This window comes from Leptinotarsa decemlineata, unplaced genomic scaffold (assembly GCF_025532065.1).
Source record: "Leptinotarsa decemlineata unplaced genomic scaffold, Ldec_3_MD MMD2_tig00001019_RagTag_RagTag, whole genome shotgun sequence".
Taxonomy (NCBI): domain Eukaryota; kingdom Metazoa; phylum Arthropoda; class Insecta; order Coleoptera; family Chrysomelidae; genus Leptinotarsa; species Leptinotarsa decemlineata.
In genome coordinates this window covers 6,567,348-6,584,765 of record NW_027412557.1, presented here as the reverse complement: position 1 = coordinate 6,584,765, position 17,418 = coordinate 6,567,348, and the positions used below count along the sequence as shown (strand labels likewise).

At 36.7% G+C, this 17,418-nt stretch overlaps 4 protein-coding genes and 1 pseudogene across 4 annotated transcripts; all 5 read right to left on the bottom strand.

The window, feature by feature from the left end:
* Positions 1-1,008, bottom strand: LOC141482364 (aly/REF export factor 2-like). Its single transcript, XM_074175462.1, has one exon. It carries the CDS (start codon positions 748-750, stop codon positions 52-54), a length of 699 nt encoding a protein of 232 aa, XP_074031563.1. The 5' UTR covers positions 751-1,008; the 3' UTR covers positions 1-51.
* Positions 1,009-3,372: 2,364 nt separating this feature from the next.
* LOC141482362 (polyadenylate-binding protein 1-like) lies at positions 3,373-4,567 on the bottom strand. The gene has a single exon (XM_074175461.1). The coding sequence runs from the start codon at positions 4,158-4,160 to the stop codon at positions 3,510-3,512; it is 651 nt and encodes a 216-aa protein (XP_074031562.1). The 5' UTR covers positions 4,161-4,567; the 3' UTR covers positions 3,373-3,509.
* Positions 4,568-5,935: 1,368 nt separating this feature from the next.
* LOC141482361 (THO complex subunit 4-B-like) lies at positions 5,936-7,626 on the bottom strand (annotated as a pseudogene).
* A 551-nt stretch (positions 7,627-8,177) lies between these two features.
* On the bottom strand, positions 8,178-8,938 carry LOC141482360 (aly/REF export factor 2-like). The gene has a single exon (XM_074175460.1). The coding sequence runs from the start codon at positions 8,925-8,927 to the stop codon at positions 8,229-8,231; it is 699 nt and encodes a 232-aa protein (XP_074031561.1). The 5' UTR covers positions 8,928-8,938; the 3' UTR covers positions 8,178-8,228.
* A 3,936-nt stretch (positions 8,939-12,874) lies between these two features.
* Positions 12,875-14,846, bottom strand: LOC141482330 (polymerase delta-interacting protein 3-like). Its single transcript, XM_074175410.1, has one exon. The coding sequence runs from the start codon at positions 13,422-13,424 to the stop codon at positions 12,936-12,938; it is 489 nt and encodes a 162-aa protein (XP_074031511.1). The 5' UTR covers positions 13,425-14,846; the 3' UTR covers positions 12,875-12,935.
* Positions 14,847-17,418: the final 2,572 nt, after the last annotated feature.

The window sequence follows — 17,418 nt, the reverse complement described above, 5'->3', positions numbered from 1 at the left end:
TGAGGGTATGTTGTTTAATAAAAAATAAAATCAACAAAATGAAATCAATGCTCAATTCGGGATCCTTTTTGAAGAGTAGGCCTCTAGCTCTGCATCTAGTTCTTCAGCCGTAGGTGGCTTCCTCTGATTTCTCGCGTTCTGCGCACCTCTACTTGGGCAGAATTTCTCTCTTCTTGGAAACTCCCTTTCACCTACAGGTCTTCTCATAGGGATAGGAACTTCTGGCATACTCAGTTGAATGTTCATAGACCGTCCATTCAGGGAAACTCCATTATACCGTTTCATTGCTCTGATTGCATCTTTTCTCTTCTCAAAAATTACATTAGCAGTTCCCAGTGGTCTGCCTGATCTGTCGTAATGAACAGCAGCTCTTCTGAGGGGCCCAAACTCAGCGAAAAGTTCCTGAATATCAGAGTCAGATAGCCCAAAGTCTAAATTAGAAATCGCAAGCTTCGTTGGTTCCATCGTAGCTTGAACAGCTGCTCTAGCCGCTGCCACTTTACGGGGTCCGTATCCATCGCGAACAAATTCATTAATCAAGGTTTTAATTTTATTCACCAGATTGTTTTTTCGAGAAATACGTCCTCGGCCGTTTGGAGCACTTCCTGACGAACCAGATCGACCGGAGTTTCTGAAATTTCCTCGGCGTTGATTATCTCCTCCTCCACTACCACGAGTTCGGCCACCTCTTCGGGGATTTTCGGTTGATTTTATGATGCCGTCAGGACTCATTTCGATTTTGTTCTTCATTCTATAGTAAAATCTTAACAATCTTCAGAAATTTTTCTTCAATACGCGAAACTATACGTCCTTTTCTCTTGGGCTCTAAAATTACACGCTCATAGGACACCGTACAATTAAAATACGTAAACTATCACTATCTTTGTCTATATCTTTATATATAGGTTACCAATATTTCAAGACGACTGACGACTAGAGATATGAGTTACCTGGTTTACACCTAATTTGTTTACCTGCTTGGATGTAATCCGATAGTAACTTTTGATCAATGTACCTGGGTTGGTAAATGACATTCAGTTTAATTTGTTTTGATATCACATTCACTCAGGATTGTTACTTACTGACATATTGAAGTTATATTTCAAGAAGATTATTGATTTTTCAAACCATTAGATGAATGAGTATTTTGGTTATTTTCATATGATTTTCCACCTTCAACTTGTAGCTGTACAGTGTCATGCCCAAAGTATACATCATAAGGAAAACTTCTTCATTAAGGGTTTATCGATTGAGAGTTATTTCATCACCTAAAACTAAACATGCACAAAAAAATACAGTAAGAATGATTCTCCATAAGAATCCCAGAAAATCAATCAATTTGTTCCAAAATACATTATTTCATCTCGATGTTTTGTGATTTGACATTATTGAAAATTGAGTTCTTGTTACTAGACAACAAAAAAGCGAATAATACGTCATAGTGGTGGGGGAAGGCCCAGAACCGGCTATATTCTACAACTTAAATGATTTGACATATCTTGAAGAACTAAAGAAAAGAAGAATTGAAGATGAGTAGCTTAAAGAACAAATTATATTGAGCTTAAAAAAAACTGAAATGAAATAATAGTAAAGTAAAATACAAATGAATATAGAACAAGTTAACAGAAAATGAAATTTGAAAGTTTGGAAATTTCAAGTCAAGTTACTTCTATGATGCATTTAACATCAAGAAGTAAAAAATCAATTCAGAGGTTTATTGCCGTCTCGAAAACTGACGACCAGTTTCCACCTTTAATCAAAACCTGATTATTTAGCGCCCAAGTAACCGCCGTCCATATGAACGTCATAAGCGGATATATGCAATTATGAAAACACATTTCGGGAATTTGCCTGTACTGCAGTGGGTATAGTTTATCTACGAAGGTGCAAAAGTACTAAAAATTAAAATTTTATCAAATTTTGAGTATATATAGTCTAAATTACAGATTGAAGTCATAGTTTAACAAAAGTATTAAAATTTATACTTTAAACTCGGAGAAATTTCTGAGTATTATTTTTTTTTAATATGTGATCTTTCTGAAATTCTAATAGAAAGTAATGTTACAGTGGAATTCCGATGGTTGATCATCAGCTGATTTCATTTTCATGGTTCGTGTGTCCGGAAGAAAACCGACACAACTCAAAACCACCATATTTTGACGATTGAGATAACTCACCAAATTTAGCTGAAAAAACGTCACAAGTAGGCCTAGAGTAGGCCTACTTGTGACATTATATGATTTTCCACCTTCAACTTGTAGCTGTACAGTGTCATGCCCAAATTATACATCATAAGGAAAACTTCTTCATTAAGGGTTTATCGATTAAAAGTTATTTCATCACCTAAAACTAAACATGCACAAAAAAATACAGTAAGAATGATTCTCCAAAAGAATCCCAGAAAATCAATCAATTTGTTCCAAAATACATTATTTCATCTCGATGTTTTGTGATTTGACATTATTGAAAATTGAGTTCTTGTTACTAGACAACAAAAAAGCGAATAATACGTCATAGTGGTGGGGGAAGGCCCAGAACCGGCTATATTCTACTACTTAAATGATTTGACATATCTTGAAGAACTAAAGAAAAGAAGAATTGAAGATGAGTAGCTTAAAGAACAAATTATATTGAGCTTAAAAAAAACTGAAATGAAATAATAGTAAAGTAAAATACTATGAATATAGAACAAGTTAACAGAAAATGAAATTTGAAAGTTTGGAAATTTCAAGTCAAGTTACTTCTATGATGCATTTAACATCAAGAAGTAAAAAATCAATTCAGAGGTTTATTGCCGTCTCGAAAACTGAAGACCAGTTTCCACCTTTAATCAAAACCTGATTATTTAGCGCCCAAGTAACCGCCGTCCATACGAATATGAACGTCATAAGCGGATATATGCAATTATGAAAACACATTTCGGGAATTTGCCTGTACTGCAGTGGGTATAGTTTATCTACGAAGGTGCAAAAGTACCAAAAATCAAAATTTTATCAAATTTTGAGTATATATAGTCTAAATTACAGATTGAAGTCATAGTTTAATAAAAGTATTAAAATTTATACTTTAAACTCGGAGAATTTTCTGAGTATTATTTTTTTTTAATATGTGATCTTTCTACGGCTTGGTATAAAACCGTTTCAGTAAAACGGTTCAGAAGAGAAAAATACTAATAGAAAGTAATGTTACAGTGGAATTCCGATGGTTGATCATCAGCTGATTTCATTTTCATGGTTCGTGTGTCCGGAAGAAAACCGACACAACTCAAAACCACCATATTTTGACGATTGAGATAACTCACCAAATTTAGCTGAAAAAACGTCACAAGCGACAGCGTGAGTTCTGTTCGCTAGATAGCAATTATGTCGCTTTTCATTTCGTTATAAAATCCACAAGTAACAAGTCATAAATGAGGGTATGTTGTTTAATAAAAAATAAAATCAACAAAATGAAATCAATGCTCAATTCGGGATCCTTTTTGAAGAGTAGGCCTCTAGCTCTGCATCTAGTTATTCAGCCGTAGGTGGCTTCCTCTGATTTCTCGCGTTCTGCGCACCTCTACTTGGGCAGAATTTCTCTCTTCTTGGAAACTCCCTTTCACCTACAGGTCTTCTCATAGGGATAGGGACTTCTGGCATACTCAGTTGAATGTTCATAGACCGTCCATTCAGGGAAACTCCATTATACCGTTTCATTGCTCTAATTGCATCACTCCTCTTCTCAAAAATCACATGAGCAGTTCCCAGTGGTCTACCTGATCTGTCGTAATGAACAGCAGCTCTTCTGAGGGGCCCAAACTCAGCGAAAAGTTCCTGAATATCAGAGTCAGATAGCCCAAAGTCTAAATTAGAAATCGCAAGCTTCGTTGGTTCCATCGTAGCCTGAACAGCTGCTTTAGCCGCTGCCACTTTACGGGGTCCGTATCCATCGCGAACAAATTCATTAATCAAGGTTTTAATTTTATTCACCAGATTGTTTTTTCGAGAAATACGTCCTCGGCCGTTTGGAGCACTTCCTGACGAACCAGATCGACCGGAGTTTCTGAAATTTCCTCGGCGTTGATAATCTCCTCCTCCACTACCACGAGTTCGGCCACCTCTTCGGGGATTTTCGGTTGATTTTATGATGCCGTCAGGACTCATTTCGATTTTGTTCTTCATTCTATAGTAAAATCTTAACAATCTTCAGAAATTTTCCTTCAATAAGCGAAACTATACGTCCTTTTCTCTTGGGCTCTAAAATTACACGCTCATAGGACACCGTACAAATAAAATACGTAAACTATCACTATCTTTGTCTATATCTTTATATATAGGTTACCAATATTTCAAGACGACTGACGACTAGAGATATGAGTTACCTGGTTTACACCTAATTTGATTACCTGCTTGGATGTAATCCGATAATAACTTTTGATCCATGTACCTGGGTTGGTAAATGACATTCAGTTCAATTTGTTTTGATATAACATTATATGATTTTCCACCTTCAACTTGTAGCTGTACAGTGTCATGCCCAAAGTATACATCATAAGGAAAACTTCTTCATTAAGGGTTTATCGATTAAAAGTTATTTCATTACCTAAAACTAAACATGCACAAAAAAAATACAGTAAGAATGATTCTCCAAAAGAATCCCAGAAAATCAATTAATTTGTTCCAAAATACATTATTTCATCTCGATGTTTTGTGATTTGACATTATTGAAAACTGAGTTCAGTTCAGACATTCAGTTTAATTTGTTTTGATATCACATTATATGATTTTCCACCTTCAACTTGTAGCTGTATAGTGTCATGCCCAAAGTATACATCATAAGGGAAACTTCTTCATTAAGGGTTCATCGATTTAAAGTTATTTCATCACCTAAAACTAAACATGCACAAAAAAAATACAGTAAGAATGATTCTCCAAAAGAATCCCAGAAAATCAATTAATTTGTTCCAAAATACATTATTTCATCTCGATGTTTTGTGATTTGACATTATTGAAAATTGAGTTCTTGTTACTAGACAACAAAAAAGCGAATAATACGTCATAGTGGTGGGGGAAGGCCCAGAACCGGCTATATTCTACTACTTAAATGATTTGACATATCTTGAAGAACTAAAGAAAAGAAGAATTGAAGATGAGTAGCTTAAAGAACAAATTATATTGAGCTTAAAAAAAAACTGAGATGAAATAATAGTAAAGTAAAATACAAATGAAAATAGAACAAGTTAACAGAAAATGAAATTTGAAAGTTTGGAAATTTCAAGTCAAGTTACTTCTATGATGCATTTAACATCAAGAAGTAAAAAATCAATTCAGAGGTTTATTGCCGTCTCGAAAACTGACGACCAGTTTCCACCTTTAATCAAAACCTGATTATTTAGCGCCCAAGTAACCGCCGTCCATACGAATATGAACGTCATAAGCGGATATATGCAATTATGAAAACACATTTCGGGAATTTGCCTGTACTGCAGTGGGTATAGTTTATCTACGAAGGTGCAAAAGTACCAAAAATTAAAATTTTATCAAATTTTGAGTATATATAGTCCAAATTACAGATTGAAGTCATAGTTCAACAAAAGTATTAAAATTTATACTTTAAACTCGGAGAATTTTCTGAGTATTATTTTTTTTTAATATGTGATCTTTCTACGGCTTGGTATAAAACCGTTTCAGTAAAACGGTTCAGAAGAGAAAAATACTAATAGAAAGTAATGTTACAGTGGAATTCCGATGGTTGATCATCAGCTGATTTCATTTTCATGGTTCGTGTGTCCGGAAGAAAACCGACACAACTCAAAACCACCATGTTTTGACGATTGAGATAACTCACCAAATTTAGCTGAAAAAACGTCACAAGCGGTAGCGTGAGTTCTGTTCACTAGATAGCAATTATGTCGCTTTTCATTTCGTTATAAAATCCACAAGTAACAAGTCATAAATGAGGGTATGTTGTTTAATAAAAAATAAAATCAACAAAATGAAATCAATGCTCAATTCGGGATCCTTTTTGAAGAGTAGGCCTCTAGCTCTGCATCTAGTTCTTCAGCCGTAGGTGGCTTCCTCTGATTTCTCGCGTTCTGCGCACCTCTACTTGGGCAGAATTTCTCTCTTCTTGGAAACTCCCTTTCACCTACAGGTCTTCTCATAGGGATAGGGACTTCTGGCATACTCAGTTGAATGTTCATAGACCGTCCATTCAGGGAAACTCCATTATACCGTTTCATTGCTCTGATTGCATCACTTCTCTTCTCAAAAATCACATTAGCAGTTCCCAGTGGTCTGCCTGATCTGTCGTAATGAACAGCAGCTCTTCTGAGGGGCCCAAACTCAGCGAAAAGTTCCTGAATATCAGAGTCAGATAGTCCAAAGTCTAAATTAGAAATCGCAAGCTTCGTTGGTTCCATCGTAGCTTGAACAGCTGCTCTAGCCGCTGCCACTTTACGGGGTCCGTATCCATCACGAACAAATTCATTAATCTAGGTTTTAATTTTATTCACCAGATTGTTTTTTCGAGAAATACGTCCTCGGCCGTTTGGAGCACTTCCTGACGAACCAGATCGACCGGAGTTTCTGAAATTTCCTCGGCGTTGATTATTTCCTCCTCCACTACCACGAGTTCGGCCACCTCTTCGGGGATTTTCGGTTGATTTTATGATGCCGTCAGGACTCATTTCGATTTTGTTCTTCATTCTATAGTAAAATCTTAACAATCTTCAGAAATTTTCCTTCAATAAGCGAAACTATACGTCCTTTTCTCTTGGGCTCTAAAATTACACGCTCATAGGACACCGTACAAATAAAATACGTAAACTATCACTATCTTTGTCTATATCTTTATATATAGGTTACCAATATTTCAAGACGACTGACGACTAGAGATATGAGTTACCTGGTTTACACCTAATTTGATTACCTGCTTGGATGTAATCCGATAATAACTTTTGATCCATGTACCTGGGTTGGTAAATGACATTCAGTTTAATTTGTTTTGATATCACATTATATGATTTTCCACCTTCAACTTGTAGCTGTACAGTGTCATGCCCAAAGTATACATCATAAGGAAAACTTCTTCATTAAGGGTTTATCGATTAAAAGTTATTTCATCACCTAAAACTAAACATGCACAAAAAAAATACAGTAAGAATGATTCTCCAAAAGAATCCCAGAAAATCAATTAATTTGTTCCAAAATACATTATTTCATCTCGATGTTTTGTGATTTGACATTATTGAAAATTGAGTTCTTGTTACTAGACAACAAAAAAGCGAATAATACGTCATAGTGGTGGGGGAAGGCCCAGAACCGGCTATATTCTACTACTTAAATGATTTGACATATCTTGAAGAACTAAAGAAAAGAAGAATTGAAGATGAGTAGCTTAAAGAACAAATTATATTGAGCTTAAAAAAAAACTGAAATGAAATAATAGTAAAGTAAAATACAAATGAAAATAGAACAAGTTAACAGAAAATGAAATTTGAAAGTTTGGAAATTTCAAGTCAAGTTACTTCTATGATGCATTTAACATCAAGAAGTAAAAAATCAATTCAGAGGTTTATTGCCGTCTCGAAAACTGACGACCAGTTTCCACCTTTAATCAAAACCTGATTATTTAGCGCCCAAGTAACCGCCGTCCATACGAATATGAACGTCATAAGCGAATATATGCAATTATGAAAACACATTTCGGGAATTTGCCTGTACTGCAGTGGGTATAGTTTATCTACGAAGGTGCAAAAGTACCAAAAATCAAAATTTTATCAAATTTTGAGTATATATAGTCTAAATTACAGATTGAAGTCATAGTTTAATAAAAGTATTAAAATTTATACTTTAAACTCGGAGAATTTTCTGAGTATTATTTTTTTTTTAATATGTGATCTTTCTACGGCTTGGTATAAAACCGTTTCAGTAAAACGGTTCAGAAGAGAAAAATATTAATAGAAAGTAATGTTACAGTGGAATTCCGATGGTTGATCATCAGCTGATTTCATTTTCATGGTTCGTGTGTCCGGAAGAAAACCGACACAACTCAAAACCTCCATATTTTGACGATTGAGATAACTCACCAAATTTAGCTGAAAAAACGTCACAAGCGGCAGCGTGAGTTCTGTTCGCTAGATAGCAATTATGTCGCTTTTCATTTCGTTATAAAATCCACAAGTAACAAGTCATAAATGAGGGTATGTTGTTTAATAAAAAATAAAATCAACAAAATGAAATCAATGCTCAATTCGGGATCCTTTTTGAAGAGTAGGCCTCTAGCTCTGCATCTAGTTCTTCAGCCGTAGGTGGCTTCCTCTGATTTCTCGCGTTCTGCGCACCTCTACTTGGGCAGAATTTCTCTCTTCTTGGAAACTCCCTTTCACCTACAGGTCTTCTCATAGGGATAGGGACTTCTGGCATACTCAGTTGAATGTTCATAGACCGTCCATTCAGGGAAACTCCATTATACTGTTTCATTGCTCTAATTGCATCACATCTCTTCTCAAAAATCACATGAGCAGTTCCCAGTGGTCTACCTGATCTGTCGTAATGAACAGCAGCTCTTCTGAGGGGCCCAAACTCAGCGAAAAGTTCCTGAATATCAGAGTCAGATAGCCCAAAGTCTAAATTAGAAATCGCAAGCTTCGTTGGTTCCATCGTAGCTTGAACAGCTGCTCTAGCCGCTGCCACTTTACGGGGTCCGTATCCATCGCGAACAAATTCATTAATCAAGGTTTTAATTTTATTCACCAGATTGTTTTTTCGAGAAATACGTCCTCGGCCGTTTGGAGCACTTCCTGACGAACCAGATCGACCGGAGTTTCTGAAATTTCCTCGGCGTTGATTATCTCCTCCTCCACTACCACGAGTTCGGCCACCTCTTCGGGGATTTTCGGTTGATTTTATGATGCCGTCAGGACTCATTTCGATTTTGTTCTTCATTCTATAGTAAAATCTTAACAATCTTCAGAAATTTTACTTCAATACGCGAAACTATACGTCCTTTTCTCTTGGGCTCTGAAATTACACGCTCATAGGACACCGTACAATTAAAATACGTAAACTATCATTATCTTTGTCTATATCTTTATATATAGGTTACCAATATTTCAAGACGACTGACGACTAGAGATATGAGTTACCTGGTTTACACCTAATTTGATTACCTGCTTGGATGTAATCCGATAATAACTTTTGATCCATGTACCTGGGTTGGTAAATGACATTCAGTTTAATTTGTTTTGATATCACATTCACTCAGGATTGTTACTTACTGACATATTGAAGTTATATTTCAAGAAGATTATTGATTTTTCAAACCATTAGATGAATGAGTATTTTGGTTATTTTCATATGATTTTCCACCTTCAACTTGTAGCTGTACAGTGTCATGCCCAAAGTATACATCATAAGGAAAACTTCTTCATTAAGGGTTTATCGATTATGTTTGGGATGTTTCCCTGGATTTTAAACACAATTACTTGTGAATTTCACTAGTTCGGACTTCCATTGTCTATTATATAAAATGATTTGAAATCCCTGAAACAAGTAAAAAAAAAAAAAAAAAAAAAGAATAATTAAAAAAGAATAGTTGAAAATAACAATTATATTAAGCAACAATAAACCTGAAATGAAAAGATAGTAAAATAACCTACAAGTAAAAATATAATAATTGAATAAATAAAAATTAAAGGAATGCAAAAAGAAAATAATAAAAAAAAAATAAAAAAGTGTAGAGATTCCAAGTCACGTTAGTTCACGACGTTTCGATTGTTGGTATCTACAATCGTCTTCGGGTGATGACTGGACTGATTCCTCCGAGAGATGACTATTTTATAGGTCGTTGAAATACTTTCACTTTCTCTACTTTCCATTTTCCGCTTCACTGATTCCGTGAGAGATGACCGATTTGGCGGGAGTTGGTCATTTCTCGTTTGATGATGGGTTTCCATATGTTTCGTATATCTACGCTGGCCTGGCTGAATACGTTGTTGGACAGCATGTATGCGGCTTCCTTAAATTTTCTCCTGAACCAATGTTCCTCTCTGTGCAAGATCTCAGCTTGGGACCACTCGATGTTGTGTTGATGGGTCCAAACATGGTCTGCTATTCCTGATTTGCTGGTTTCTCCTCGCTGTGTGTGCTTCTTGTGCTCGGCAATGCGAATATTCAATGGCCTCTTAGTTTCACCAATATAGGATTTTCCGCACTCACAGGGTATCCGGTAAATGCAATTCTTGGAATCGCAGTCCGCGTTTGGGGGCCTGGTTTTCGTGAGGCTGCTACGGATAGTGTTACCGGATCTAAAACAGGTTCTAATGTTGTACTTGGAACCAATTCTTCTTATCCTCTCCGATAATCCTCTGATGTAGGGAAGTGCAAGCACTGGTTGTGACGGCTTCTCTTCCTTGCGAGGCTCCTGCTGTCTTTTGGCCAAAGTCTTTTCTACCATCGCTTTGGAGTATCCATTCCGCTGAAGATCACTTTTGATGATGTCTAGTTCCTTCTCGAGACCTTCCTTTGTATTACAAAGCCCAAAAGCACGGTCTAATAGAGTATTGATAATTCCTCTTTTTGTCGATTGATGGTGGTTGGATTCGTGGTTCAGATACTGTCCCGTATGAGTGGGTTTTCGGTATACAGATGTTTCCCACTTAGTGTCGGTCCTCTTCACCAAAACGTCTAAGAATGGCAATTCATTGTGGATTTCCTTCTCCATTGTGAAAGTGATGGAAGGTCTCACGCTGTTGATGTGACATCAACATCAACAGCGTGAGACCTTCCATCACTTTCACAATGGAGAAGGAAATCCACAATGAATTGCCATTCTTAGACGTTTTGGTGAAGAGGACCGACACTAAGTGGGAAACATCTGTATACCGAAAACCCACTCATACGGGACAGTATCTGAACCACGAATCCAACCACCATCAATCGACAAAAAGAGGAATTATCAATACTCTATTAGACCGTGCTTTTGGGCTTTGTAATACAAAGGAAGGTCTCGAGAAGGAACTAGACATCATCAAAAGTGATCTTCAGCGGAATGGATACTCCAAAGCGATGGTAGAAAAGACTTTGGCCAAAAGACAGCAGGAGCCTCGCAAGGAAGAGAAGCCGTCACAACCAGTGCTTGCACTTCCCTACATCAGAGGATTATCGGAGAGGATAAGAAGAATTGGTTCCAAGTACAACATTAGAACCTGTTTTAGATCCGGTAACACTATCCGTAGCAGCCTCACGAAAACCAGGCCCCCAAACGCGGACTGCGATTCCAAGAATTGCATTTACCGGATACCCTGTGAGTGCGGAAAATCCTATATTGGTGAAACTAAGAGGCCATTGAATATTCGCATTGCCGAGCACAAGAAGCACACACAGCGAGGAGAAACCAGCAAATCAGGAATAGCAGACCATGTTTGGACCCATCAACACAACATCGAGTGGTCCCAAGCTGAGATCTTGCACAGAGAGGAACATTGGTTCAGGAGAAAATTTAAGGAAGCCGCATACATGCTGTCCAACAACGTATTCAGCCAGGCCAGCGTAGATATACGAAACATATGGAAACCCATCATCAAACGAGAAATGACCAACTCCCGCCAAATCGGTCATCTCTCACGGAATCAGTGAAGCGGAAAATGGAAAGTAGAGAAAGTGAAAGTATTTCAACGACCTATAAAATAGTCATCTCTCGGAGGAATCAGTCCAGTCATCACCCGAAGACGATTGTAGATACCAACAATCGAAACGTCGTGAACTAACGTGACTTGGAATCTCTACACTTTTTTATTTTTTTTATTATTTTCTTTTTGCATTCCTTTAATTTTTATTTATTCAATTATTATATTTTTACTTGTAGGTTATTTTACTATCTTTTCATTTCAGGTTTATTGTTGCTTAATATAATTGTTATTTTCAACTATTCTTTTTTAATTATTCTTTTTTTTTTTTTTTTTTACTTGTTTCAGGGATTTCAAATCATTTTATATAATAGACAATGGAAGTCCGAACTAGTGAAATTCATCACGAAACATTGTCAACCACCTTCAAACAATTACTTGTAACGTGTTTATTCTACTAAAAATGACCAAAATGAATCGCACAAAATACAATGCTCAAAAATTGCCATAAAAACAAAATTATTTTTTTTGTATGCATCGATGTTATTTTGACTTGGAATTGTCTCGTACTGGCGCTCGCTCTTCAATAGCACACCCCACTCCGCGCTGTCGCGAAGGGCTCATAGGCGGGTTTGCTATTCCGTGGCCTGCCCAAACTAAATTTCCCATTATATGCTTTTGTGTCACCGGCTTTACCTTGAAACAAATTACACACTTTCTTGTAACCTTCGATACTGTCCGAAGACCTTGAATGGGCCAATATTTCAATCTTATTATTCCTAACAATAGTTGAGGACCTGCATGCATATTTTTTGAGTGTTCTCCTCGAACAATTAGGTTAGTTAAATGATTATTATTGGGTAGAATTATCGGATGTCTTTGTCCATATGAAATATTCGCCTTTTCCAGACGACCGCCTACCCTGATTAATCCCTGTTCGTCAATAAACGGGTTCAATGAAATTAATTTACTATTTCCCTTAACAATGCCTAATGATTTCAGTGTTTTTAATTCATTCTCAAAAGCTTCTGCTTGAACAAATTCAATTAAATGTATCGTTGCCTTATGAATTTCATCTACTTGCAATGTCCCACTTAATTTTGTATTTGAAAACTGACAGTTGTTAATGAATCTAAGACAGTAAGCCCAAACCCTTTGAATCCTAGTAAAGCTAGAAAACTTATCAATTCTTATCACGGAAACCGTTGAAGCGCATAATAATACCGATTTCTTCATCCTTTCAGATATTTCTTGAACATTATTGACTAATGATTCTGGCCATAGATTCGATTCGAGCTTAAGCCACTCAGGCCCTTCCCACCATAATTTACATTTCAATAATTGATTTGCTTGCTCTAATTGCATCACTTCTCTTCTCAAAAATCACATGAGCAGTTCCCAGTGGTCTACCTGATCTGTCGTAATGAACAGCAGCTCTTCTGAGGGGCCCAAACTCAGCGAAAAGTTCCTGAATATCAGAGTCAGATAGCCCAAAGTCTAAATTAGAAATCGCAAGCTTCGTTGGTTCCATCGTAGCTTGAACAGCTGCTCTAGCCGCTGCCACTTTACGGGGTCCGTATCCATCGCGAACAAATTCATTAATCAAGGTTTTAATTTTATTCACCAGATTGTTTTTTCGAGAAATACGTCCTCGGCCGTTTGGAGCACTTCCTGACGAACCAGATCGACCGGAGTTTCTGAAATTTCCTCGGCGTTGATTATCTCCTCCTCCACTACCACGAGTTCGGCCACCTCTTCGGAGATTTTCGGTTGATTTTATGATGCCGTCAGGACTCATTTCGATTTTGTTCTTCATTCTATAGTAAAATCTTAACAATCTTCAGAAATTTTCCTTCAATAAGCGAAACTATACGTCCTTTTCTCTTGGGCTCTAAAATTACACGCTCATAGGACACCGTACAAATAAAATACGTAAACTATCACTATCTTTGTCTATATCTTTATATATAGGTTACCAATATTTCAAGACGACTAACGACTAGAGATATGAGTTACCTGGTTTACACCTAATTTGATTACCTGCTTGGATGTAATCCGATAATAACTTTTGATCCATGTATCTGGGTTGGTAACTGACATTCAGTTTAATTTGTTTTGATATCACATTCACTCAGGATTGTTACTTACTGACATATTGAAGTTATATTTCAAGAAGATTATTGATTTTTCAAACCATTAGATGAATGAGTATTTTGGTTATTTTCATATGATTTTCCACCTTCAACTTGTAGCTGTACAGTGTCATGCCCAAAGTATACATCATAAGGAAAACTTCTTCATTAAGGGTTTATCGATTATGTTTGGGATGTTTCCCTGGATTTTAAACACAATTACTTGTAACGTGTTTATTCTACTAAAAATGACCAAAATGAATCGCACAAAATACAATGTTTAAAAATTGCCATAAAAACAAAATTATTTTTTTTGTATGCATCGATGTTATTTTGCCTTTGAATTGTCTCGTACTGGCGCTCGCTCTTCAATAGCACACCCCACTCCGCGCTGTCGCGAAGGGCTCATAGGCGGGTTTGCTATTCCGTGGCCTGCCCAAACTAAATTTCCCATTATATGCTTTTGTGTCACCGGCTTTACCTTGAAACAAATTACACACTTTCTTGTAACCTTCGATACTGTCCGAAGACCTTGAATGGGCCAATATTTCAATCTTATTATTCCTAACAATAGTTGAGGACCTGCATGCATATTTTTTAAGTGTTCTCCTCGAACAATTAGGTTAGTTAAATGATTATTATTGGGTAGAATTATCGGATGTCTTTGTTCATATGAAATATTCGCCTTTTCCAGACGACCGCCTACCCTGATTAATCCCTGTTCGTCAATAAACGGGTTCAATGAAATTAATTTACTATTTCCCTTAACAATGCCTAATGATTTCAGTGTTTTTAATTCATTCTCAAAAGCTTCTGCTTGAACAAATTCAATTAAATGTATCGTTGCCTTATGAATTTCATCTACTTGCAATGTCCCACTTAATTTTGTATTTGAAAACTGACAGTTGTTAATGAATCTAAGACAGTAAGCCCAAACCCTTTGAATCCTAGTAAAGCTAGAAAACTTATCAATTCTTATCACGGAAACCGTTGAAGCGCATAATAATACCGATTTCTTCTTCCTTTCAGGTATTTCTTGAACATTATTGACTAATGATTCTGGCCATAGATTCGATTCGAGCTTAAGCCACTCAGGCCCTTCCCACCATAATCTACATTTCAATAATTGATTTGGATCAATTCCCCGGGATAGTACGTCAGCTAGGTTGTCCTCAGAAGAAATGTGTCTCCATGATGTCACTGAAGATAATTGTTGAATCTCTGCTACTCTGTGCGAGACGAATGTTTGCCACTGACTGGGCTCCCCACGTATCCAAGACAACGAAATAGTTGAATCACAAAAAAATTGAACCTTGTTTATTGAAATTCCCATTGCTCCTTGAGCTTGTTTGACCAACCTTGCACCCAGTAGGCATCCACACAATTCTAATCTAGGTAAAGATACCACCTTTAGTGGAGCTACCTTGCTCTTGGCGCAAAGCAAATTTACGTAATTATTTCCATTTGTATCTGTTGATTTTATAAATAAAACAGCCCCATAAGCCACTTCGGACGCATCCGTAAAACAATAAAGCTCTATTTCGACATTGTTTTTACAAATTGCTTGACGACTAATACTGATCTTGCTTAGCTCATCTATTTGGTTCCTGAAACATACCCAAATTGTTTGTATGTCCATCGGAACAGATTCGTCCCAGGTCAGATTTAACTTCCAAAGTTGCTGCATAATTAACTTTGCTCGAATAACAATTGGCCCAAGCAATCCCATTGGATCAAAAATACGTGCAATTGTTGACAGAATGATCCTTTTTGTTACTCTTGTTTGTGATTTATCAATATTGATGCTATACCGTAATGTGTCCTCGTTTGAGTTCCATAAAACTCCTAATGTGTTTGTGACATCCGTATCCGAAAAATAGTGTTCAATATCTACACTGGAATACCTCTCGTCGTTTAAAATTTCCTTTCGATTAGATACCCATTTTCTCAATGAGAATCCGCCCCCCTTTACGATATCTGTAATTTCACTCTTTAAATTTTGAACGTTTTCAATTGTATCACCACCTGTCAATAAATCATCGACGTAAAAATCTTTTAATATTATTTTGCTTGCTTCTGGATACTTGTCTAAATTGTTAAGAGCTGTTTGATGAAGACATCTAATAGATAGGAATGATGCGCAAGCTGTTCCATATGTGACCGTATTAAGAACGTATGTCTGAATTGGTTCCTCCCTATTGAATCGCCATAAAATACTTTGTAGATTTCTATGTTCTTGTTTCACTTGCACTTGCCTATACATCTTGGCAATATCGGCACTAATTACGACGGAATGCTTTCGAAACCTTAGCAGAATATCAAACAAATTGTCTTGTAATTTAGGCCCAACCATTAATGTGTCGTTCAACGAGACACCAGTATCTGTGGATGCTGAACCATCGAAAACTACCCTTAATTTTGTAGTACTAGAATTTTGTTTGAATACCCCGTGATGTGGTAAGTAGTAAATGTACCCTCTCTGTGTGGTAGGTGCTTCTTCTGAAATTAATTTTGACATATGCCCCAAATCTATATATTCCCGAATAAATGCATGATATAACCCTCGCAAATCTTCGTCCTTTTCTAACCTTCTTTCGAGCTGTTTGAATCGTTTTTCTGCCATCAATGACGAGTTTCCTAGCTGCTTTATGTTATCACGAAGCAACAAATTTACCGTAAAATGTCCTTCTTCATTTTTTACGGTTGTTTCCTTGAAAATCCTTTCACATTCCTGTTCCTCTTTGGTTGATTTACGTTCATCCCCGAATTCCTCCAACAACCAGAATTTTTCTATTTGTTTGTGTATAGAACTATTAACAGAAAAGTTGCAAGTGTGTGCTTCGATTTTTGAAAAATATGACATGTTTTGGTATGAAGATATAGCTCCTGCTACCACCCATCCTAATTTCGTTTTTTGAACCGTCAAGTTAGTGTTTTCTATACGCACTTGTCCCACGCATAGAAGTTTCCAAAAGACTGATGAACCTAAGATCATGTCTACCCTGGTAGATATACCAAAATGTTCGTCTGCGAGAGTTAATCTTTCCGGAATTTGAATTAGTTTTAAATTGATATCAACTACTGGGAGATTGCTAACAATATCATTTATTACCAAAAATGAAGCCTTGAATGAGTAGTTATTAACTCTTGAGTTGACCCTAGCATCTACTGAGTGCGTGATTTTAGTAGAACCCTGACCTATACCCTTAACCAAAATATCACTATGTTTTGGTATTAACCCTATTTTCTCCAAGAACTCCCGTGACATAAAGTTGGATTGCGATCCTGAATCTATAAGTACCTTTCCTTCATGTAGAATCCCATCTTTACCCGTGATATAAACAATCGCTGTGGAAAGCAAAACAACCGTTTCCGAATCTTGTCTTAAATTATTGCCCATGAAGAGACGATCATTAGTATCATTAACCAGATGTCCTTGATTTGCATTTGCCCCTATGCTAATGGACTGAAATGCCCCAATATTTCCTTGCTCTTCTTGAGTTGTGTTACCTTGATTTATTTCCATCCTAAAATTATCATTTGATGATGAATGCGTTGGATACACTTGATATCGCGATTGATTTGAAACGCTAGTGTGAGTTAACTGATTGCCTAATCGTGCCCTTGAACCATCTTGTGTCTGATGAGAATGGTTCTCGTTATTTCCTGAAGCTTGTG

What these genes read in the sequence shown, in the direction of transcription:
- LOC141482364 (XM_074175462.1), bottom strand. Translation starts at nt 750, where the DNA reads ATGAAGAACAAAATCGAAATGAGTCCTGACGGCATCATAAAATCAACC.
- LOC141482362 (XM_074175461.1), bottom strand. Translation starts at nt 4,160, where the DNA reads ATGAAGAACAAAATCGAAATGAGTCCTGACGGCATCATAAAATCAACC.
- LOC141482360 (XM_074175460.1), bottom strand. Translation starts at nt 8,927, where the DNA reads ATGAAGAACAAAATCGAAATGAGTCCTGACGGCATCATAAAATCAACC.
- LOC141482330 (XM_074175410.1), bottom strand. Translation starts at nt 13,424, where the DNA reads ATGAAGAACAAAATCGAAATGAGTCCTGACGGCATCATAAAATCAACC.